The 25,301-nt window shown below is 46.0% G+C and overlaps 1 protein-coding gene across 6 annotated transcripts in view; it reads right to left on the reverse strand.

Moving 5' to 3' along the window:
- The window catches only part of LAMA4 (laminin subunit alpha 4), a 147,244-nt gene that overhangs the window by 66,892 nt on the left and 55,051 nt on the right, over nucleotides 1-25,301 (reverse strand). For 2 of the 6 annotated variants that reach the window (XM_072739283.1, XM_072739262.1), the window contains exons 4-8: nucleotides 21,741-21,821; nucleotides 12,600-12,814; nucleotides 10,360-10,434; nucleotides 8,282-8,433; nucleotides 5,916-6,026 (exon numbers count right to left, since the gene is read on the reverse strand). In XM_072739283.1, the coding sequence (XP_072595384.1) occupies nucleotides 5,916-6,026; nucleotides 8,282-8,433; nucleotides 10,360-10,434; nucleotides 12,600-12,814; nucleotides 21,741-21,821 (634 nt within the window). Of the gene's footprint in view, nucleotides 1-5,915; nucleotides 6,027-8,281; nucleotides 8,440-10,142; nucleotides 10,435-12,599; nucleotides 12,815-21,740; nucleotides 21,822-25,301 lie in introns of those variants that run through there. The other 4 variants (XM_072739276.1, XM_072739289.1, XM_072739271.1 and 1 more) reach the window with 3 other exon arrangements.

Genomic DNA, 25,301 nt, shown 5'->3' on the forward strand with positions numbered 1-25,301 from the left:
TTCTGTGTCAGAGCTCCCATGCAGTATTTGTCGAGATGAGATCCCCACTCGAATGCAGCTTCTGGAAGGACGAGTGGGTGTGTATGTGCACGTGCGTGTTTCTGTGTGTGCAAGGACAGAAGCTCATCTAAGAAATGGTTCAAGGCCGGGACCCTGGCCTGCGTGCAGGGCATTGGGGATGCGGAGCACTGGAAAGATCGACTCATGGCTTATGTGTAAGAGGAGAAGTTCTCCTGTCTGACACCTGGTAGATGCCCATCGACCTCATCTGGTGCTTTTCTGGGCTCAGGTCTCTTAACAAAAGGCTGCGGTATCTGAGTGGACTGCAGGCTGGTCTGCCCACTGCTGCTGCACCAGGACAGGGGAGGGGTCTTTTCAAAATCCTCTCCTCTGAGGCCTCAGTGTCCTAGCCGGGGGATTATGGCATGATTTTACATGGAATGTTTTATGCTTTCCAGGCATAACCCACAGAGAATGCAGAAATGGTATCACAGCAAGCATGTGCCCCAGAGGCTTTCTGCCAAGTGAGCCCCAATGTCTCCCATATAAAGCTCCCTGTGCAGCGGTGACGCTCCCCCAAACAGCGGGCCCTCCGAATGGACCCTGCACCTGAGTCATCGCGTCCTTCCTCCAAGGACCGTCTTCCTCCTGCCTTGTTCTAATGCTTTCCAGACACACAAAATCTGGGGCCATTTTAATATTATACGATGCAGAAAATAAGATGAATCTTATTCTGATGTCAATTCTCCCCGCTTTTAAAAATTATGGATGCAGACACTTAAAACATCTAGAAATTTTTAACAAGTTATTTTTGATTCAGTTTGAGTTATATTTGCAAAGCGCAACACTTAAAATTTTTTTTTTTTTTTTACTTTGGCTTCATCCTTCAGAGAAAAAGGCCTGTCCTAATTACTGTATTCATTTAACTTATTTCTTGATAAGGCAACTTTGAAGTTGAAGCAATGAAAGGCCGGAGGAAAATGCAATACTTCTGAAAAAACTCCTTTCCTACGAACACCAGAGGGCGCCTGGATATACGTTATATATTTAATAAAAGACTCCATTCGTGGTAAAGAAGAACGGCCATCACTTTAAATTGGAAATTTATTGGCTCTAATAGATAGTGATGCCTTACTTGAAAGTTTTATTTTTTTCTCTAACTTTGCTTATGGAAGAAAAATAATGGTAAAACCGCATGGTAAAACTGCGGCATCCTGCTTTAAGAGCTAAAATTTAAAAAAATTAACTCACAACTGTAAACCAGTTGATGGTTTACATTACAAATAGATGAATCATTTACACACTTCGACATCAAACATTCCTTGTACCTGTTGGATATAAAAAGTGGCAAGAACTCTTTGGTAATACAGTGCATCAAGGGTGGTGTATCTAGATTACTGATTTAGAAAAAAAAAATCAACCAGACTAAGTGAGGGTTGATAATCAATATCTAGGTTGATCATATACATTATTGTTTGCACTGTGACACTTTTGAAAGGGAAAGGAAAAACTTTCAGTGGTCACTCTGGGAGATTAGCGTAAATAAGGTTGTTACTGGACAAAACAGCAGTGGGAATACCGGTGTGCCACTTCAGGATGTGTACAGGGATACCCACCGTGGGTTTCCCTGCCTCCTGATTGTGGATGGCTTCTGAAGCCTTTTCCTCTGAGCTACAGGCTCAACTCTTTCTCTAACTGCCTCTGGGTATCCACAGAAAAATGTCCAGAGTAATTCATTCTGTAATTTTATTTTTTGATATTTTTTATTTATTTTCTTACTTATTTTATTTTTAAAAGATTTTTTTTTTTTTATTTATCCATGAGAGACACACAGAGAGAGGGAGAGACACAGGCAGAGGGAGAAGCAGGCTCCATGCAGGGAGCCCGATGCAGGACGCGATCCCAGGACTCCAGGATCACTTCCTGAGCCAAAGGCAGACGCTCAACCCCTAAGACACCCAGGCGTCCCCTTACTTATTTATTTTATTTTATTTTATTTTATTTTTTTTTAAATTAATTTTTATTGGTGTTCAATTTACCAACATACAGAAAAACACCCAGTGCTCATCCCGTCAAGTGTCCACCTCAGTGCCCGTCACCCATTCCCCTCCAACACCCGCCCTCCTCCCCCCTTCCACCACCCCTAGTTCGTTTCCCCGAGTTAGGAGTCTTTATGTTCTGTCTCCCTTCCTGATATTTCCCAACATTTCTTCTCCCTTCCTTTATTTATTTATTTTAAATGAAATCTCTACCCCCAACGCGGGGCTTGGACTCATGATCCTGAGGTCAAGAATCACATGCTCTACTGACCAAGCCAGCCGGGCACCCCCATTCTGTAATCCTAGAATAGTCATGTCTCTACGCCAGAGCGTCCTTCCTTGTTACTCATGTCCAACTGGTCACCACATTGTCCTTATTCTACTTGCCATTCCAGCCTCTCTTCCTGTTCCGTACCACCACGGTCCTGAATGATTCCTAATCACTGCAGATTCTTTCAAGTGAAGGCAAGGTAGTACTCAACCTGGCTTACCCAGACTACTGAGGCAATTTTCCAGACTACTGGTGTCAGGATCTTCAGAGTCTTCCCTCGCCAATCCATCATGCCTACTGCAGAGGAATGTTTTTGAAATTTCCAATCTGAGCAGTTCGTTGTCCTGTGTAAATACATCAGGGTTCTCCAGAGTCCACGGGCTGAAGTGCGCCTCTTCTTGAGTGTGGTGGTCGATGTTCCTTGTGATCCGGCCTCTGAGAACTTCTTCAGCAGTATCTCCTGCTCTTTGCCTTACAGCTAATCCTGCACTAGGCCATGGCCAAGGGTCTTCTAGTTCTAAGGACACACTATGAACATCTCTCTGCTCTTGCGGTATTTTCTCTTGTTTGGAAGTATTCGATAAATTCCCAGTCATTTTGAAATACATACCCATGTGTAAACAATACATGGGTGGCTCAGTCGGTTAAGCGCCTGCCTTTGGCTCAGATCATGATCCCAGAGTCCTGGGATCGAGCTCCGCATCAGGCTCCCTGCTCCTTGGGAAGCCTGCTGCTTCTCCTTCTATCCCCTGTCTGCTACTCCCCTTGCTTGTGCTCTCTCTCCATCAAATAAATAAATAAAATCTTAAAAAAGAAAAAAAAAAAGGGAAACACATAGGTCAATACTCACCTTCTCTGAGAAGCATTTCCTCAAGTATCACAAATTCAGTATTTCTTCCTTAGAGTTCTCTCTTTCGCCCTGTAGCCTGCCTCTTACCGAATGCTACATATTATTATTTTATTTTACACGTCTGTTTTCCCTGCTAGACTGTGAGCTGCTTGAGAGCAGGGTTTATGCTCTATCATCATGTTCGCTTCAGCATCTAGCACCCAGCACAATCCCTTATACACCAGGTGTTAAGTGACGCTTTCGGAATTCAAACATTTTTTGCCCTATGTTTTTATCAGGATCAGAAAGGAGGCTCAGGTGCTTTTGATGTCTACAGTTGACCTACTTTCCTTGTGGTCCTAACATCTCTCTGATGCACTGATAAGCAGGGAGCTTTGTTGCGGCTGAAGGAGGAGGATGGAGAGGGAGGAGGTGGAGAAGTAGAGGGGATGGTGCAGCACCCCTTGAGCCAGGCCTTGGAGACTGGGCTCCATGCCTTGGGCTCTGCATTGCAAAGTCAAGTTCCGGTGGGCAAGGGGGAGCGCTGAGCTTGGAAGAGGGCCCCCACCTCTACTTTCACTTGTAGCCTAGTGCCACTCTGAGCATGGTGGCTCGGGAACATGGGAAGGTGCAATCGCGACATAGCCTTTGGCACTTCCTTGCAGCCTCCAGGGCTGGAAGAGTGAGGTCCTTTTGAGCAGGGCTATCTGTGAAGACCAACGCCCAGGCACCCTTTCGGGGGGGGGGGGGGTTCCCAGAAGTCAGAGGGCAGGAAACGGCTGTAGAATTTTCCAAAAGAGGACTTGGTTGTGAAAGTTGGGACAAAACCAGTAATTTTAGGTTACTGTGAATTGTGAGCTTCGGGTCTCACGAGGTTTATAACCACAATTTGCAGGCAGGTATTTTCAAATTCAAGAGGCAACATTACTGTGATTAAAAAAAAAAATCACCGTGGGAACCTACAGTGAACTCCTTCACTCTATTTAAAGGCAAGTATTAGTTACTTATGTGTAGGGGACTTTCTAAGGCGATCCTTTTCTTAAATCCTTCCAAGAATCAATCACGGACTTTTCTAGACTAAAGGATTGAAGGATGCTTGAGAGGTCATTAAGAGCAGCTCTGGGCATTTGTTTCAAAATGTTTTAGTGGGTTCTTATGCCATCTGGACTGTTGTCATAGTTAGAAGGACCTTATTTTCAATAAGAGTCAGTAGAAGTAGCTGGAAGTTTCAGGAGCTTTATCACCAACCTCTGTTCTTGGTGCCCAGGAGCCTATTCTACTGTGATGTCACTTTTAAGCTCATGCTGTTTCCTCCCTATGAGAGCCTGCATTTACCTTCTACTGGAAGTGGAAAAATTGTACAGCAAAAGGATCAGTAACTGTGTCTGAGCCGTGAGAGGAACTAATCTTGGGGAAAATATTTTCTCAAGAATTGAGACACTTTGGGCAAATTCCAACCATGGTACCGACACGAAAAAACAATGAGTTTTTTCACAGAGATTTCTTTCCTAGTATTTCCTCCTTTGAAATTTAAGACATTGCATCGCTTTCTACATACGCTTGCGGTTGGATTAATATGCACCACTGCATGGGAAAGAGGGACACAATTTTCATTTTTTTCTTCATACACATTTCAGAGTAGTTGAATCTTCCAAAGCCAAGATTAGAAAATTCACGTTTTTAAAAGCATAATCTCTAAAACGTTTAAGAGGCCCAGGGTCAAAAGAGACGATCGGAGTTATTCTAACTTTTATTTTTGTAGAAAATAAGAGCTGTTTTTGAGAGGAATTTCGATAATTGATAATGCCAAACACCAATGTTTGAACGTAGAAATTCCAGAGCACTCTGGTAAAGAGTAATCAGGGGGGAAAAACGTGTCAGACATTTTAATATGTAAAATACGGCACCTTGTGGCTTAGTTATATTTTTTCTTTATTAGTACAGATGGATATTTTTCCATTCGGCTCCTGAGGAATGTATTTAATAGTCTTTCAATATTGACTCCGCTCCTGTTTTAATGTTGTTTTTTTTTGTTAATTTGTGAGAGGCTTTACAAGCCATATTTCCCTCAATATTTTTCTTAGTCCGGTTAAATTTTCATTGATTTAGTTGTTTTACTGGGCACTTGAAATTTTATCTTGTCAAATCTATTACCTCTTTTTATCATGATTCTTCACGCTGTATTGAAGCATACTGTTATTTCTTTTCAAGGTTTAACAAATATTTAGTTCTGCTTTCTTATGGATTTGAGGTTTAAACTCAAGTCTTGATCTGTGTGGAATTTATTTTGGCATGTGGTATCAAGTGAAATTTGAAAGTGATTTTTTTTTTCCTGTCCACCTGCAAGATTGTTTACTCAGCATGATTCTTCTTTCCTTTTATTCTTTAATGCATCCTTCAGCAAACATTTAAGTTATACATTCTATACAATAAAGTTTATTTCTGGGGTCTCCACAGCTCTTAGCCATAAAATATTATGGCAAACAACTGACCGACTACCCTAACTGAAACATATATCAACCACATGAACCAGAAGCAAATACAATGAAAGTTCCCCCATACACATAGTTTTTCCAAGGAAAGCAATCAAAACGGGGAGAGACTGTAGAGATCAAGTATATTAGCTTTCTCCACAGATCTTGCCTTGATTTATTTTAAGGCACATGGGTCACTGCATTTTTCCTGCACTGTGTTAAGCCTCAATCGTTGGTGACTAGCCAGGCCGGCCCCAGCTAAAGCCTTTCTCTGAAGGCAGCCCCAGAAACTGAATACGCACCCTTTCAGCTAACTCCTCCACGTCAGACAGAAAGCTTTTCATCGTGTTCTCAGCATTGTTGATTTGTATCTTTCTTAGGACGTACTGGTTTTCTCTTTCTGACAATTTTGTCTGTGGGGAAAAAAGTTTTGAAAATACTCAGCAGATGTGCGCACCAGGTTTTAAAAACATCTACACAACGGGGCACCTGGGCGGCGTGGTCGCCCGCACCGAGTCAGGTGTCTGACTCTTGGATTTGGCCCAGGTCGTGATCTCAGGGTCCTGAGAGCGAGCCCCATGTCGGGCTCTGTGCTCCGTGCAGAGTCTGCTTAAGACTCTCTCTCCTTCTGCCCCTCCTCCTGCATGCTCTCTTTCTCTCTCAAATAAGTCCTTTTTCTTTTTTTAAGATTTTATTTATTCATCAGACACACACACACACACACACACACACACACACACACAGAGGCAGAGACACAGGCAGAGAGAGAAGCAGGCTCCATGAGAGGAGCCAATGTGGGACTCGATCCCAGGACCTCAAGATCATGCCCTGGGCTGAAGCCAGGCGCTAAACCGCTGAGCCATCCAGGCGTCCTCAAATAAATGAAACTTTAAAAATATATATATATATACATACAACACTTTCAGTGTAAGAGGACTCGGAGTAGAATGTGAGCATCTGTTATCAAAACTGTGGGGTCTGAAGTGCTGCTGCAAGCTGGTGTGAAGGTTGGGGTCTGCAAAAGGGTTCCAGCAGGCTACAGGGCCACCATTCTGCAAGCTCTGCTCACTGGGCCAGAGACCCTGATCCAGGTTGTGCCGGTCATGGAGAAAGGGCACATTTTTCTAATTTCACAAAGCACCATATATAGACTGGTGGCGGCCCAGGGTATCTGACCTTTACAATTCCAATTTTGGCAGGCCCTGGAGGAAATGATGAACCCACTAGGATTAATGTAATATAAAATGTAACGTAAAACGGAGTTTGGAAATTTCCTTTTTTTTCTTTTTTGGAGAAGCAGAGCAATTTTCTTTATTTCTGATCATTTGTCCTTTCTTTTCCATTTTTGAGGAGTTAGAGCTAATGTAGCTTTTTGCCTGGATTACTTTGGAGTGAGCCTTTCAATCCTGGCTCTGATTTCCTGTCGGCTATAATTATACGTATCTTGAAGTTGTGCTGCTGAGGAAAGAGAGTTCAAGCCGTATCAAGAGGCCTGAGTCTGGATGACTCCTCTGAGGAGTAGTACCTTCATGTACCCAAACAGATGAGTTTGGATAAAAACGATTCCTAAGTTTGGAACAGGATGCTCACTAGGAGTCCAACCAGCTCTGTGATTTTGTGCTTCTTGATTTGCTTTACATTTTGCATATTTGGCCAATTGCTGTGATTATCAACTATTGGCACTTCTAAAAAGTAGAATAATGAGCACTTTCTAGGATAGGTACTATTGTAACTGCTCTACTATCTCGCTTGCTGAATTCTCTCAACAACCCATGAGGTAGGTGCAATATTTATCCTCAGTGCCGGTGCAGAAAACTGAAGTAGAACAGATTAAGTAACGTACTCAAGGTCATAGTCTGAATGCAATCAGTGTGGTTTCAAAGTTTATGCTCTTACCCATGATGCAAAATTGACAAAGTAAAAAAACGTGTCCCAGTATTAATTCCATTATCCTTCCAGTTAATTACTATTGTTAAAAAAAAAAATCTGTTGCTTGTCACAGAAGCCCATAATTTAGAGGGGAAAAACACCTCTTAAAGTTTAGATATGTGAGTACTGCTACAGTCTACTGTTTTTGACTGTTGTCTTGTTTATTAGATATGAACCACAAGACCCATGAGGAGACCCTGACCGTGTAGGTGCTTCAGTGTGTGTGCGCGTGTGTGTGCATGCGTGTGTGTGTGTGTGTGTGTGTGTGTGTGTGTGTAGAGGGGAATGAGAGAGACTGTACATCAATAAGAAAGAAAGGGAAGGGTGGGAGAGAGAGAGAGAGAGAGAGAGAGAGAGAGAGAGAGAGAGAGAGAAGCTACTAGAGAAACTCCTCAAAGCACCATAAATTGAGGTTAAGGTAGTGGTAAGTGTGTGGTAAGGACCCAAATCACCAACGTCCATTTTTACCAAGGAAGTAAGAGCGTTTGCCTTCCCTCAGTAGTTTGGTACATAGATACTGCTTGTTGTAGTTACTGCATTTTCCATATTAACTCCTCTTATAGACGGAAGCTCTTGCTTTTGGCTGAAGCTCATGATTACAATCAACTTTTTCTGATTTCCTAGTCTAACACTCCCTCCGTAACAGCTATGGGCCTCGGATGATAGAAGGGACCGAGTCATAGGAGCAATTCCACAAACGAGCATGGGATACGCCTGAAGGTACAACATGGCCACATACTTTGAGGAGGTAGATGGTGGAGTTGAGTTCATTCACATGCCTATGAGCAGCCGCACCGGACGATACACTCAACAGACCAGATTTGCTTTCTTCAATCGACAGCGCGGCTAACCGAAGGTCATCAATCAGATCCCAGATGCACTTATCACAGCCTGGAGGTAAAATGGACATGTCATTTCTTTAAAATGGAAAGTCAGCCAGGAAGCATGTGCTCTAGCAGATCATTATGCGGACTTCCTCGGTTCATATCATTTTTATGTTTGTTTCCCAAGTTGCTGCTCGGGGTCAGAACCAGACCTTGCGTTCAAAGCACATTAGAGCCTAAGATGACTCAACCTGTGCATCGGGCCCTCTCCCCACTTAAAACATAACAAAATGAATGCATTTTGTTCATGCAAAATGCATGCAACAGAGAAAGTAGGCTGTCGTTCAGTCACTGAACTGAGAAAGAAAGGAAGCACAGAAGTGCAAGCCATTGGCAAGATGGGTGGGCGAGGAGAAGCACTCTCTCCACCTCTCCTTAGCGGTAGGACAGCCCTCTGGGATGGCCCTCTTCCTGCTGGGCTTTTGCTTGGTGCCCGCTAGTGAAGAGGGCTGTTTGGTAGGCACCCAGGTACCCCCACTTTCCTACTCTTATCCCAGGGGTGGCTCAGCGTCTCCGCATGGCCGGACTGCCCATCTGGACCAACACTGCAGCCATAAGGAGGTCTGCAGAATGCCACTGCTTGCGTGTATCTGCTCGATCTGGGCATGTGGTCAAGTAGGCTGTAGTTTCTCCCAACTCCTTGCATTTCACATTTGAGTTCCTCTTACTGCTGTCATCGGGGTGGGGGGCCCAGTGGCCCCTTGTGGCACCCTCAGGAGGACAGCAGACCGAGCTTTGAAACCTGTCTTGACCCCTCTTGGAAACTTTCCTGTTCCCAGTCTCTCTTCCTCAGACTGTACTCTTTTCTAATGAACCAATGAAGGAAGACTGAAGCGTTAATAGTTGTTAATATGTTAATTTGTTATTTGAAGTTTAACATGGTCTCATTTTTACGCTATCTTGAAGGAATGACGCCCCAGCCAGCACATCAGGGCTGGTGGAGGAGATGTGCGGGGCTGAGCAAGCATCTTGGTGGCCTTAAAGTGACCTCGCTGATCAGCGTGTGAACTTTGCCTTGCTTGAGCCTCACGTCCTGCACCATCTTCTAAGGTGTGAATCATCGGTAATATTGATCTCTTGGGCTCAGGTCAAGATGCTTTTGTTTGGGGGAGGGGATCTGAATGTTAAAATAGTCTTTAAACCACTCTACTTTGAGGCAAATATTAGTTATGTTCTCAGTAAAAGGGCTTCCTAAGGCAAACCTTCCCTTAAATCCTTCTAAGAATCAGTCATAGACATTTCTAGATGAACATCTTGAAGGATGCCTGAGAAATCATTAAGACCAGCTCTGGGCATTTGTTTTGAAGTGGTTCAGCAGGCTCCTGCACCACCAGGACTGCCCATGATTCGATTGACAGGAATGGCAGAGACACCCAGGAAAGTAAGAGGACAGCCTCCTCCCTCCACTCCACAGGGCCTGCGTATTTTCTTCCTGGTGCCCCTTCAGTTTCGGAGTGATTTGGGAAAAGCCACCTAAGTCTCTTAGCGTCTTGGTTTCCCTGGTGTTGCAAAGCATTGTCTGAAGACAATGGGGGGGGGGGCGATATATACTGCGTTATCTGTTTCTTGTTCCAGATACTGTGATGAGGGACTTGAAGATATAATATAGAAAAAGGAGCTAAAATGAACTCGGGCCACCCATGAGGTAAGATGCTGAACTTTAAGGCTTCACGACTTAAGTTTTCTAAAATAGAGTCTCTTAAATATGTCAATCACCCGTTTGCCAATTGGAATCAAGTAGAGCGCCGAATCGCTTTGGCTTAGGGTCCACTTGGTGGAGGCAGAGGCAGGGTTAAAGCCAGGGTGGGACTCAGGCAGTTTCTAGAGAGGGGATTGCATAGCTCATCTTAATCCTACACCTGCAGCACATTAGAGAGAGTGGGGTTAGTCAATCATGTACTGTTATTTTTACTTATGGTTGGGCAGTCCGTGCCTGTAGGGGGTTCAAAACCTTCTTCCAAGCATTCTCCCGTTACGCTGTCACACGGGCCTCCCCCGCAATTGCACACTGTGGGAAACAAAAACAAGACGTTAGGGATTCGTTGCTTAATGCTTCAAATATGGCAATGTTTCCCGGGTTTCTAGAAATACTGGCTCTCAGTAGATAGTTCTTCCAATGGGGATTGATTATAGAGTCTGTGAGCTCAGCGGCCTTCTCAAAGGTGGTCCTGGGACAGAAGTCACTCTAACTTTTCTAGGACTCCTCTCTCAACTTTTCGGAATTCTGACATGACTGTGCAATTGCTCCAGTCCAGAAAGATCCTGGGAAGTTTCACAAAGTACAGAACGATCCCGGGACCCATCATTCAACAGGAATCTGAGAGCCCTCCTTTGGTTGCGGACGGATTCTCCAGTTGAATCCAACTCTAGGGTTGATCATTGCCAGGTGTGAGGGAGGAGCAGCCCAGTGGGAGGGAGGGAGGAGGCTCAAGAGCGATTTTTGGCTCCCACGGTGCTTGACCCTTGGCAAGGCTGACTTCAAACCTCCAAATGATAGCTATCAGTGGGATGGCTCGGATTAATGTCGTGGGAAGATTCGGGAAGATATTTATGTGAATTTAGAAGACCTGAGAGCTCATTCTTAATCTGCTAATGATTTTCAAGAAGGTTTTTGGAAAAACCAAAAACCAAAAACAACACCCCAATCTCATCAGGCTGTTCACTTTCCGCTAAATTTCTCAGTAGTAATTAATCTGTAATATTTATTTATTTATTTATTTATTTATTTATTTATTTTTAATCTGTAATATTTTAAAAAGATATCCCAAGCTATCGATGCTAGCCATGAGCTGGAATGGTATTGTGAATTCTCCCCCACTTCTTAACTGTCCTTACAGAATAATCATAAAAAATTAGCTTCAAGAGGGACGTGCATTTATTACATTTTAGCCGTGTAATGTTCTACAAGGTGGAGATTCATTATGCAATTCAGCGAGATCCTGCTTCATGGCTTCTAACGTTAGCATCTTTCCTAAGAGTGATCTGCATCGATGTAGTTTAACCTAAGTTTAGTAAATGTTTTGAGAATCGGAACTTCAGGGTCTAAAACTTTGATTTTGCCCACACTCTTTCGGATGCTGGTTTTCTCTCTTCAGTCTGACGGACTGGACACAGAAGTCCTCTCCTGCCCCGGGAGCTGTGCCTTAGTGCACTTCGTTTTCTTGTAGACGTGTTTACTTTTACTGTGACTTCTCCAGATCCTATGTGCCTTCTTCCCAACTTTAAACTCTTTGCTCCTTAAAATCTTTTCAGGTGGGAATCTGCTTCCGTGAGGGGGATTCCAGTAGAAGCGTGCCGCGAGAGCACAAGGCCTCCTCCTCTCCCTGCATCCTCTCAAAGTCACAAAAGAGTAAGAAATATTCCATCTTAACCTTCCTTTGCTCCTAGAAGAAGGCAATTTACCTTTGTTTCCGAAGCGCTTCACTCTATGCAGCAAGTGGATCAGAGAGATCACGAATGACATGTGTGCATTTCAGTCTAGCTGAAGTTTAACCAGGAAGATTTCTTACACTATCCCTGCAATATTTACTCTGACAATTTGAGGAAATTGGGGGATGACTACACTGCACCCTTGGCTTGCTCATCTATTTCACTAAGAAATTTACCAAACATAACTGATAAAAGAACACGGCTTCCAGAGTAAGAGAACTGAGATAAATCTTGCAAATTTCCCTTCAGAATTCTGGTCAATGATAGATAATCTGTGCAAGTCTGATTTACTTCTTTGATCAAAAGCAGAAGAATATGGGGATCCCTGGGTGGCTCAGCATTTTTGCACCGCCTTCAGCCCAGGGTGTGACCCTGGAGACCGGGGATCGAGTCCCATGTCGGGCTCCCTGCATGGAGCCTGCTTCTCCCTCTGCCTGGGTCTTGGCCCCTCTCTTTCCCTCCCTGTGTCTCTCATGAATAAATAAATAAAATCTTAAAAAAAAAATCAGAAGACTATAAGATAAGGTGAAAGTTCATTTGTGTGACTGTCTCATGGTTTATTCTACCCATGATCTGACTTAATACCAGTAGCCTTGATAGTAATCTACCCCTGGTGAGTTTGGGATGCACGTTCCTAAGAATGCACATGGCCCTGGAAAAGTGACAAGGGGGCACTTGCAGTTTTCCCCAACGTTGATCCACCTAAATTCAGTGTGTGTGCTGGCGGGATCTACAGTAGCGTACCTGCACAGTTCTTGGCTATCCTGGCATCCCCATAGTAGCCAGGGGCACAGCGTTCACACTTGAATCCCGTGGTGTTGCGGAGGCAGTTCCTACACTGGCCGGTGACCTCATCACAATCTTCAAAGATCAGGTTGGGATCTGAATTTCCACTGCAGTCACATTTCTTACAGGTGCTTCCAATCAGCAAGGGGTTTCCATAGTAACCAGGGGCACATCTAAGGCAGAAATCGCAGGTTAAAAATTTAGCAGCCATGGTTTTTCCTTTCTCTTTTATCTTCTTTCCTACCAAGAGAAACGTTAGTGAATATACGTGGATTGCCCTTCCAGAATTCATTCCCACTTTTCCATCTTCCTATCACAGAACCACTCTTCCCTATTGGGATGAAGCCCATTTAGTTTGGTCAGAACCTCAGATGCACGAATGTCTAGATATAACTAGTGTGTGGGCGTTTTGGGTCACCCAGTGACTAGGGTGCATGGCTGGTATATGATCGGGAGCTGTCAGATATGCTAAATGAAGAGGCAGGTAGCACTCAGCTCTGGCAGCCATCGTGTGGTGGAGGGAAGGTGGTGTGGACACAAAGCGGAGGGCAGGGCTGAGAGTACCACAGATACATGGAATTGGAGCTCAGATGGCCATTACTGTGGACATTTTAATATGTGAGCCTACAGAGGCCTTGTTGTGAGGGCTGAGCTGGTGTCTATGCTCATGCCAGCTGGGCCCTTAATGAGAGACCCCAGCTCAGTTGGAGAATAGAGACCAAAATCCATCCAGCCTTTGCTGGACTTGTTAAGCTGTGCCTTCAGGGTGAGGCTGCTTCTGCTCAGGGGAAGAAATGCTTTTCCCTACTTTTCCCAATGGTGCCTTGTGGGACAGTAGAGGCCCCGCTGTGAGTGGTGGGACCACAGGCCCCCGTCCAAGGGAGCAGCTACTCAGCTCCTGTCCACTGTTTCCAGATTGTAGCCTTGAGAGAATGGAGGATCTGTGTTGCCAGATCTCTCTATTTTTAAAGAAAAAAAACTGAAGTTTGGATTTTGATGTGAAAACACGATTTTTAAGGGTTGGCTCAAGCTTTGTAAGAAACTGTCTGAGCCAAACTACACATGTTTCTGGCTGGCTATAGCCTCCTCCTTGCCGTGACCCCAACGCAGTGTCGAGACTGGCTAACTGGAACCGAAGACGCTTTGGGAGTGGCTGGAAAGAATGTGCAGTCACCCCTCCGTGGAGCTGAAGGTCAGGCGCAGGAGTGGGTTCTGATGTGAGAGAGAACAAGAAAGGGAGCCAAGGGAGGTTTTCATGATGAAAGCAGAGGTGGGGGGAGCCGGTGTTGGCTTCAGATGCAGGTGGGCTGCGGGCTGGAATGGGGAGGCAGGGCTGGGGTGTGGAGGGCATGGGCTGGGGCGTTGGCCTTGGGGAGGAAAGCAAGGGAGGACTTTCCAAGGAAATCAGGAAGACCTGGCCAATAATAACAAGACATTACTTTCTTCTTTCTTTCTTTCTTTTTTTTTTTTTAACGCTTGCATGATTCAGAACATTTGAAAAATAGAGAAATGAAGATCACCTAAGGTCCTAACAAGGTCCTAACGAAATCACTGTCCGATATTTTGCCTGAGTTCCTCCAGGCTTTATTCCCATGTCTCGATTTTTTGGTGTAGTTGTAATAGTGATGTATGTTCAATCTGTATGCCCTTTATTTGCATCGTGTCTCATAGTGTCGCCGAGGTGAGTTTATTTAGCTCCCACAGACACCCGGGAGGTCGGCCACACGGGCCTGGCATTCTGAGGCTGAGAGGCTACTTTGGTTTTCCAGGCTCATGTAGCAAGGAACTCCGGGCACAAGACCCACACCTTCTGACCCTGATGTTCTTTCCTTCACTCCACCCTGGACCACAGTGCTGCTGCTATAAAGGAATGAATGAATTCATCCAACAAAGGGACAATTCAGGTCTATTTTATGTAAGGCGTGGAGAGATGGGAAGAGGAAAAACACACAGCCCATGCCCTCAAAGAACAGGAAACAAATCAAGCACAATTATACATAATATCATAAACTCTAGGAATCCAGGTCTATGAACAAGATAAGGATGAATGTACGTGCCACACAACCCACAGAGACACCCCCCAGGAGGAAATGTTCAGTGAGTTTTGTTATTCATACTCCTGTCTTTGCACCTCTGATTTATGGCTTCTCTGGTTCCCAAGCCAGCACAAACCATTCCTCTGTGGAACACGTGGCTGGACTGAATTCCTATCCCTTGCCGCAGTTCACCAGCCAGAGAGTGTTAGACTCTTGGTCCCACTGAGAGGGGCCTCAGACCTGCCACCTCGGAGTAGGGAATCCCGGGGTCTGGGTGTAAAGGACCTTGCCCGAGCTTCCAGAGGTCAGGCGCCACTTCCTTCCTTCTCTCCATTGAATCCCACTGTATGTGGCGTCCATAGGTCGTCTCGTGGTCCCCCGCAAGAGAAAAAACCACATTCTCCCTTCTGCAAGTCAGAATCTCAGTCCCTGTGGCAAAGCTACTTTGAGTTTCGAGAACATCTTTTGGTGGTAGGTTCAGAGGCAGTGAACTTCATGCATGTGCTCAAGTGCATTTTCTCTCTCTTTCTCTCTGCCTCTAACAAAAAAGTGAGGTTAAAAAATGTACTATTTAGAGCAAAAGTCACACTGGGGTGAGAATGAGAATCGCAACACTCCTGTCTATGAGGCCCGTAAGCTTTACAATCATTTGCATCAGGTGCTAACTTGCATTTGCAACCTCTATTCAGCCAGAAGGCAGTGTCTTGAGTCCCTCAGTTCAGTGTCACCCTCTTCCATTTTCTGGGCGTGAAGAGGAGTGGGAAGCAAACAGAGCAGGCGATGACTGACGCTCGTCACTACAGGTGACTTTTTAAAGGAACATTAACAGTACCGGCATTGATTTTTCATTAAATCAAAAAAGGGTGTTACTTAAGCAAAAATGACTGAGTGTCTTTCTTGTTCCAGATACTGTGATGAGGGAAGAGCGGCAGAGAAATGAATGAGATGCAACTTTTGCTGAGGAGCTTCTACTTTAATAGTAGAGACTGCAAAAAAAAAAAAAAAAAAAAAAAACCCAAAAACTCTGAAATGTGTGATTTTGAGCATGTGGCTTAATTTCTCTGTCTCTCACTTTCCTACTCTATAAATAAGGATGAAAATGGTATCTCATAGGATTTTTTTTTAGGGTTTAAATGTATCATTGTATGTAAAGTGCTTTCAAGGCGCCGGCACAGGGTAAGCCTCCCTGAGGTTGCTATTTTTCCCCTCCTCGCCAGGCCATCATCCGCAGTTGGGCTGGAGGATCTGAGGAGGAGCAGCTCCCACGTGGAGAAGTCGAAGTGTGAGGTGAGGAAAGGACTTTGGGAACCAGCCCGCCAGGGGCCGGGGGAGGCTACAAACACGGACCTCGCTATAAAGAGGAGGGCGTTTGAGCTGTTTTGCACGGAAAGAGGGAAGGGAAGGGAAGAGGGTTTGGTAAGAGGGCCCCGTTCTATGCTGCAGAGCTGTTTCTCAAACTCGTGTGCGTCACGGATCCCTGTGAAAGGGAAAACATTTTCATAGAACACCTCTCCCGGTGTGCACCGAAATGATCTTTAAATCTTTAAGTAGATCGAACAGAAAACTGGGTAGAAACTTCTTACACCTATGGCTTTTACACATTTTGAAAACCAAAATAAATTCTGCAGTTAAAACACAAAACTGTGAAACCACTGAATTCGAACTGATAGCATCAGTTCAAGACAACGGGTGAGGTTGTCTTGTTGCAACTGAATGGCCACTTGCGACAGGACGTGGGAGGAGATGGTGCGAGTTCCGCACCCACGTCCCGCCATGTGCTGTGTGAGGACTCGGTCTGCTTTGACGTCGTGCCATTTGGCCTCCAACTGTCTGGCACGTGTCATTGACACCCCCCCCCCCCGGCTGGTACTTTCTCCTCCGCTTTGAGGCAGATCTCCCTTTATCATAAAGTGGTTCTACAGAAAGTCCAGAACATGTTTCAAGTGACTTTTTCCTCGAGATGATCACTGAAGTTGAACATTCCCTGAGAACTCATGAACCTCCACGAATATTTCCGAGGACACCAGCGATTCCTAAGGAACCGCCCGAGAAACCGTGTTCCACATCAAGCAGGTGCGCTATCGGGGGCTGAGCAGCGGGTCGCAGGCAGTGAGGATTGGTACGAGAGCCCAGCAGAGAGCCCTAAAACAGGTCCCTGGGCCTCCCTCCTGGAGGTTCTTTCTCAGCGGGGCCCAGAGGGGAGGTGGGGAAGGCTCAGGAATTCAAGGTTTCCAGGAAATACTCCCCATACAGTCAGATTCGAAAACCCCCTCCCTTGGCTAAAAGATCTCTCAGGACAGAAACACCTAGTGTGTTCTCGGTTTGGACCGATTCCATTTTTGTTTGAAATAGGCACCCGGGGACGCCTGGGTGGCTTAGCAGTTAAGCTCCTGCCCGGGGTCCTGGGATCGAGTCCCACATCGGGCTCCCTGCATGGAGCCTGCTTCTTCCTCTGCCTGTGTCTCTGCCTCTCTCTCTCTCTCTCTCTCTCTCTCTATGTCTCTCATGAATAAACAAAATTAAAAAAAAAAAAAGAAAGAAAGAAATAGGCGTCCACACGAGTCAGCAGCATATCTTGAAAACATCTTGTGGAGAAGTCCCAGGTCACCAATATATTGAAAATACAGATTAGACTGAAGCTTAACTGGGACGATCCAACAACTTGGTGATTAAACTCAAAGGGAAACACCCCCACCAGTCTCAGGGCCAAACACAAGGCAAAAGCGGTGGGGGCTGCCTCCTCCCCCCTGACCCAGGCCACCGGGCGGGGAAGAGCTCCTCCTTCCTCTGCTCCCCTGGGGAAGCTTTGCTCTTTCCCCCTGTGATGGATGGTGTGTGGGTTTGTTGCTGCTCCAGCCTTGACTTTCATCGAGGACAAGGGACCATGTCTTCGACGTATCCCGTCCCTGTGCGGTGGTTCCCAGCTGGAGGAAGAGGCCCCCGGGAGTAAGGCCAACCTGCGGTGTAAAAGGCCCCAGTGCACCTTCCTTAAAATAGCAGGGCGTGACGACGGGTGGACAAGGGAGAGGGGACAAGCAGACAAGGTCGCTCGGGGTGATCCAGGCCTCTGAAGGACGCTCTCTTCAGCGTGGCTGGGAAGCAGCCTCCCCCCTCAGCCTCCAGCCCCCCAGAGCCTCCCCGCCAAGGCTGGCAGCAGGTCGACTGTGTGTCTCCTCAACATCCGACATCATCCACTTCATTAATTGTCAAAGTCTGAAATAGAAGACCTTTGGGAAGACCTCTGGGGGAGACGGTCTGGGCACAGAGAAAGAATCCAGGTTTTTGAGCCAAGCCGTGTACATCCTGGGCCCCCCACTTAGCAGGTCACCTCCCTTTGCCTCAGTTTCCTTACCTGCCATGTGACAAAATACCACCTCTTCTCAGCTGGTTCTGGGCCTGAGCAATGAGGACGATGAGACAGGGAGGACCCAGGGGTGCTCCCCAGATCAAAGCTACCGTTTCTGGCCCAGCGTCCCTTTGGTGCCACAGGCCACACTGGGCACCTCGTGGTGCCCCTCGGGTTGCCTCGGAGCCAGCGTCTTCATTCCCTCCATTCCAGGGTCGGGGCACTTGGCCCTGGCCCCCAAACACCTGGCTGGGGGCGGAGCAAGGACTGGAGCTGAGGTGCAACCCGGCCCGGGGCGGCCCTCAGAGCTCACCCTGGCCTTGTGGAGCCACAGGGCTGCCCGAGCCTTCCTGCAGCCTCCCCGGAGGCTCATCACCGGGAGGCTCCTCTGGAAGGAGGCTCATCTCCCCAGAGGCTCATCTCCCCAAGGCTCTTGTCTCTGGAGGCTCATTGCCGTGGAGGCTCATCATCCAGGAGGCTCATGGTCCAGGAGGCTCATGTCCTCGAAGGCTCATCTCCCTGAGGCTCATGTCCCTGGAGGCTCATCGTGGAGGAGGCTCATCGTCCAGGAGGCTCATGTCCCTGGAGGCTCATGGTCCAGGAGGCTCATGGTCCAGGAGGCTCATGTCCTGGAAGGCTCATCGTCCAGGAGGCTCACGTCCCTGGAGGCTCACGTCCCCGGAGGCTCAGCCCCTCCAACCCTCCGTCTGTCCGTCGGTCCGGCCGCCGTCCTGACCCCGGGCCTCTCCCCGCGCAGCCTCGCAGGCCGGAGCCCCGGGCCAGAGGTCACCTCGCTGCTGGGCCTGGCGGGGGGCAGCGGGGCTGGCAGGGCCGGCCGAGGGCGCCCACCGCCCCTCAGCTGTCCCCCACTGGAGACGAGGCCCGGGCCTGGCTCACCGCCGTCCTCCGGACTCTCGCAGCCGGGAGGCGGGTGTCGCCGTCGGCCCAGGGAAGCTCAGAGCGCGTGTGGCACAGACGTCGGTGAACCGACCTCCGCCGGCCCCGAGATTCCCGTGTGCCATCAGCTGTCCCATCCCCTCTTCTCTCGTAGCCACAAGGAGGAAAGTCCCTTTAAGAAGTCTTCAGTGAAAGCGTCACCTACGATTTGTGTCGATATCGTCCTGGGCGCGGTGCGTCCTGCCTGGAGGGTTTCTCGGGCCACGGGCGCTGGGGCTTGGCGGGGCCCCAGAGGGCAAGTCCCCAGCGGGCAGGGCCCCAGCTGCCGTCTGAGGGGCCCAGGAGCTCCCTGGGAGGCGACGGCTTATCACCTGAGGGCACCCCTCTGAGCTGCAGGCTCTGGTGGGCCCAGCTCGGCCGTGGGGACCGCCTGGGGGGCGGGAAGAGGCCCACCAGGTCCCCCGGGCCCTCCGGCCTGTCTCTGGGGCACCCCCATCACCTCGCCGCCCAAACACGAGGGCCAGGCCGACGGTAAAGGCGTTTCTGTTCAAAATAAGAAGACGGCTCCGTGGGGCTCTTCCAGCAAAAGCCATTTGATTTGAGAGAACTGAGTAACTGACAGGTGGGGGGACGGGACATGGCTGGCCGGGAGGTCAGGCGGTGGAAAGCCTCCATCTCTGGTCGCCAACGTCTTTCTTATTTGAGCAAAGCCCAGAGCAGCTTTTTTAAAAAAAAACGTGTTAGGTTGACGAAGTCCCAATAGTTCATTTTTGCTTTTGTTTCTCTTGCCTTCGTGGTGGATGGATCGTGCAAGAAGTTGCTGTGGCCAAGTTCAAAAAGGGTGTTGCCTGCGTTCTCCTCTAGGATTCTGATGGACTCTTGTCCCACATTTAGATCTCTCATCCATTTTGAGTTTATCTTTGTGTCTGGTGCAAGCGAGTGGTCCAGTTTCATTCTTCTGCATGTCGATGTCCAATTTTCCCAGCACCATTTATGGAAGAGACTGTCTTTTTTCCAGTGGACAGTCTTTCCTCCTTTGTCGAATATTAGTTGACCAGAGTTGAGGGTCCACCTCTGGATTCTCCATTCTGTTCCATTGATCTATGTGTCTGTTTTTGTGCCAGGACCACACTGTCTTGATGACCACATCTTTGTAGTACAACCTGAGATCTGGCATTGTGATGCCCCCAGCTGTGGTTTTCTTTTTTAATACTGCCCTGGCTATTTGGGGTCTTTTCTGATTCCACACAAATCTTAAGATAATTTGTTCCAACACTTCATCAAGATAAGAAGCTTCTGCACAGCAAAAGAAACAGTCAACAAAACTACAAGACAACCTACAGATTGGGAGAAGATATTTGCAAATGACCTATCAGATAAAGGACTAGTACCCAAGATCTATAAAGAACTTATTCAACTCAACAGCAAAGAAACAAATAATCCAATCATGAAATGGGCAAAAGACATGAACAGAAATCTCACAGAGGAAGACATGGACATGGCCAACAAGCACATGAGAAAATGCTCCGTGTCACTGGCCATCAGGGAAATACAGATCAAAACCACAAGGAGATCCCACATCACCCAAGTGAGAATGAGGAAAATTAACAAGGCAGGAAACCACAATTGTTGGAGAGGATGTGGAGAAAGGGGGACCCTCCTGCACTGTTGGTGGGAATGTGACTTGGGGCAGCCACTCTGGAAAACTGTGTGGAGGTTCCTCAAAGAGGTAAAAATAGACCTGCCCTACGACCAGCAATTGCACTGCTGGGGATTTACCCCAAAGATACAGATGCAGTGAAACGCCAGGACACCTGCACCCCGATGTTATAGCAGCAATGTCCACAGTAGCCACACTGTGGGAGGAGCCTCGGTGTCCATCGACAGATGATGGATAAAGAAGATGTGGTCTATGTATACAATGGAATATTCCTCAGCCATTAGAAACGACAAATACCCACCATTTGCTTCGACGTGGATGGAACTGGAGGGTATTATGCTGAGTGAAATAAGTCAATCGGAGAAAGACAAACATCATATGGTCTCATTCATTTGGGGAATATAAAAAATAGTGAAAGGGAATAAAGGGGAAAGGAGAAAAAAATAAGTGGGAAATATCAGAGAGGGAGACAGAACATGAGAGACTCCTAACTCTGGAAAACGAACAAGGGGTGGGGTGATAGAAGGAGAGGTGGGCAGGGGGTTGGGGTGACTGGGTGACAGGCACTGAGGGGGGCACTTGATGGGATGAGAACTGGGTGTTATGCTATATGTGGGCAAATTGAACTCCAATAAAAAAAAGTGTTAGGTGTAAATACCAATGGGGATTCAGGAAACCCAAACTCTCCTGACATTTGTTGGCTTTTCAGGGAAGGAGATGGTATAAAGAATGGACTAAATAATAGGCTCGTGCCTTTGTCAGTGTATGGCTTTACTAGTCAGTAAAGGATTCCCCACCCCCTTTTTTCCCTACTGAGGAAGCCTCTCTATTAATTACACTACAGGTTCCCAATGATGGAGAGAGAGAAGGGTGTTACCAAAACCATCTAGAGAATCTTTTCAAAGTATACGTATCATTTTCCTCTTAGCCTGACCATTTCTCCTGAGATATGGCCCTGACCTGGAGTCCTGGGGGAGCATATTGTCATAGCTCCATCTGTGGCATGAGATTTGGGAGAGCTCCCCAACGGGGGTCTGAAATATGATCCTCCATTCCCTCCTCTTAAGACCCACTCAGTGGGAGCATGGTAGAGCTGATGAGTGCAAGAAACAGAAAGTTCCTTCAACACACCCAGAAAAGAGTGAATTTTATTAGCCTACCTTTCACAGTTAGGTCCAGCATAGTTTTCTTTACAAATACACCGAACAGCTCCATTTTTTCTATAGCAAGATTCTGCAAAACTAGAATTAAAAGAGAATATTAGAAGTCAACTCCATACATCATTGAAAAGATTGTCCTACTTTCGGTTTGGTCATCTCTGCCTTGGTCCCAGTCAAGTTCTAATGGGTGTGATCATTTGCTTTATTTATATCAAATCTTCCTCCTTTCAGGAAAGTTTAGACTGGCAGACCCAGACAGAAAATGCCAAAAATGCCCATCCATTGGTGAGACCATTTCCCAGATCCACTTACTTATTTTGCCACGGAGGCACTTAATTATTTTTACTGGAAGCAGTGGGATTTCTAGAATATATATCCATTTAATACAAGTCCAAAACACATATCCCAGAGCCAGAAATAAAATAATCAACTTTTTAAACGTGCTACCTGTAATTTTTGATGAATATTTTCTGTGTATACCCAGAAAGTTTGAAACTTTCTCCCTCTTTTTTTCTGCACTAGATCTCTTCCACTCTTCAAGGTCATGAACTGCTTCTTTTTTAATTTTATTTTTCTCATGAACTGCTTCTAAACTATATGATCTCCACTGAACCTTAATTTCTTTGTTGTGTACCTGAAAAGTGGGGAATAAAGCGTGCAGGGACTGGTTCTTTTGATCAAAATCACAAAACTAGTACACAAGCAATAAATAGGACCCACAGGAAAAGGATTCCTGTCTGTAGGAACCCTTCTCTGGATTACTGTGGTTTGTTTTGTTTGTTTGTTTGTTTTTTTAGAAAATGAAAATTTGGACACAGGACAGAAAAGCAATAAAAATATTGTTCAACTATTAAGACGGAGGAAATGGAATATATTTCCATGCGTTTGGAAAATTCTACATTGACACATAAATCCATCCACATGAGAGGGGTGTGAAAAATTTTAAAGACTTTCAAATTAATTGGTTTAGGGATTGTGCCATCAGTGGAGTGTGACCTGCTGCTCTCACATTCCTGCATGTATTAGCAATTTTACCCTAATGGTCTTTGGAGCAATGCAAATGGATGTGTTTGCTTTGTTTGAAGACATTTCTAAAATCAATATATTCTTATAGAATATACAGAAAACAATACATTCTTTGCGGTGAAAGGCAATATCCACAATTTAGTTTTTCTATCAGTTTGGCTAAAAACATTTCAACAAAATTACACTTCTTTGGCTTTTATTCTTCATTTTGCTTGTTGTTGTTTTTCACCCCACTTCAAAAAACACTGTCAGTTAAGAGTCCAGAACGTGGACAAACCCTCGTGTATGTTTGTTTGAAGATGTTTCTCCCAGCAGCCTGTCTAGGGTTTGGAGGACTGAAGCATCTGCCTGGATGTCTGGAGTCCTCTGCCTTTAGCTAATGTCCTGCTGCTTCAAAGAGATGACATTTTCCTTAATTGGAGCGATTACCTTAGCTACTAGTAGTTTGGGAGGATGTCTGGCCAACTCTAAAATAAATAAATGAACTCTGTGCAAATGGTTCCTGGGAATAGCTGCGTGACCATTGGTCTCAGTGGAGGGAGACTCAGGGGCAGTGCCAACCATTGAGATTCCCTTTTTGTTTTTTTTATCAGCATTAATTGTTTATATTTTTCTTAGGGTAAAGTCTGTTTTTTGGCCTGGGAAATGGGAAATGAAAACCTTGAGCCTTTCTCAGCCCACATTAACAACCATGGCACCCTCTCCAAGTGGAAGGGAGCCTTTTGTTCTTGGAAACCATTATAGTACCTAAAGAAAAATAGACTCAGCACTGTTTGCTTGCGGACCTCCCTCAAGCATAATTTCGTTGCTTTCGGATGTGGCGATTGTAACTAGAAACCCAAATCCTGGTCTGGAGGCTCAACTAAAGGATCTCTTAAAGTGTGATTTGGATTCCATATTACATGACTTTCTGAGCTCAAATACAAATCTTGGTACTTTAATTTTTATAGATAGCAGCAATATGAATTCTAAAGGAGCTGGAACAGGCAATGGGTATTTGATTTTTGATAAGATGTTTGAGATTAGTTAACTAAATCAATAATAAGGTCATGTCAAAGGCTAGAACCTTATAGGATCCAGGCAAATTTGTCCTGTTCTGTGGCCACAGATTACACCCCGCTCCCCATCCCCACCTCCCTATTTGCAGCCAGTTTCTTCCCCCAAAGGAATAGGGAAATAGGACTGTTGCCACCTCAGAGAAAGCAGGTGCCTCACAATCCCTCCACACTCTCACATAATGTTCTTATACGTGGGGGTATTTTTGCTTCTGTGTTCACTTTCAGCAGACTTTTCAACTTCAAATGTGTGCTTCAGAGGCCTCAGTTTTCATATCAGTGACTAGGTACCTAACTGCAGAGCTCGTTCCTTGAGACCTTCAATTGCTCTTTGAACCAGGATCTGCTCACACACCCAAAGAACATGAGTGGGAATGGTGACCCAGTAGGAACTGTTGCCTCCTTCAAGGCAGGAAGCTCATCATCCTAGTTGGCAAGTCTCCTCTTTATTTATTTACTTGAAAGGGCCTTCAGAAGAGCTTCTTGATCAACTTAAATACTGGATAACCAGGCTCATTTGCTTTAGGCGCTTTAAAATGCGGCTGCATTTTGACTTAATTTCATGAAGGCATTCTGACTGTTTTGTTCACTACAGTGACCAGCGATTAGTGAGCAGATGGCTGGCACCTAATAAGTGCTCAATATATATTTGTCGATTGCATGTAGACAAAACTTCTCAGTACACAGGAATGAGGTTCCAAAAATCTCTTATCTCAAAACATTAATGTCATAATTTAGATAACATCTTGTCATACTCATGTGGAAATGTTGGGGTCCAGAGTGAACAGTCAAGAAAGAATTCTTGAGATGCCTTTGGTGCAAATAGGTGGTTTTATTAAAACATGGGGACAGGACACATGGGTAGAAAGAACTGCACTGGGGTTGTGATGGGTGACTGATTGTATACTTTCAAGTTGGGAGGGGGTGAGGGACAGTACAAGCCTCCAAGGAATTTTGGAAACAAGGTTTTCAGGACCCTGAGGGGACTAGCTATTGTGAGGGAAAGGTCATTTATTACCGTTTGGTCAGCCCTCACTCACGAGACCCTTCAGATGTCTGTCAGTGGACCATATGTTTGGAGCATGATTGCTAACATATATCTGGGAGGTAGAGATAAAGGAAGTATCCAAAGGAATTTCTGTATGTTTCAAGTAGACTCACAGGATCCTGGGGGGTTGGGATAAAGTTAAGCTAAGACTGCCATTTGTCAACATCAAGACAGCTGAGCTCCCAGAGGAAGTCCCCTCTGCTGGTTTAAGGACCTGTCAATGGGCTGTAAGTAGTAAGGAAATTTAATTTTTTTCTTTTGCCTTTGTTTCTTACATCAACACGAATGAAGCAAAAAGGGCAAAAGTCAGAGGATACAACTTAGAGGATTGCCTTTCTGCAGCTCAGGGCTCCTTAACCTATTTTGATCAGATGATGCTACATAGCAACGTTTATTTGGGAGAATGAGGGGAACCTGTTACTGGAAAGTTGG

The sequence above is a fragment of the Vulpes vulpes genome, chromosome 1 (genome assembly GCF_048418805.1).
Source record: "Vulpes vulpes isolate BD-2025 chromosome 1, VulVul3, whole genome shotgun sequence".
Classification (NCBI taxonomy): Eukaryota; Metazoa; Chordata; class Mammalia; order Carnivora; family Canidae; genus Vulpes; species Vulpes vulpes.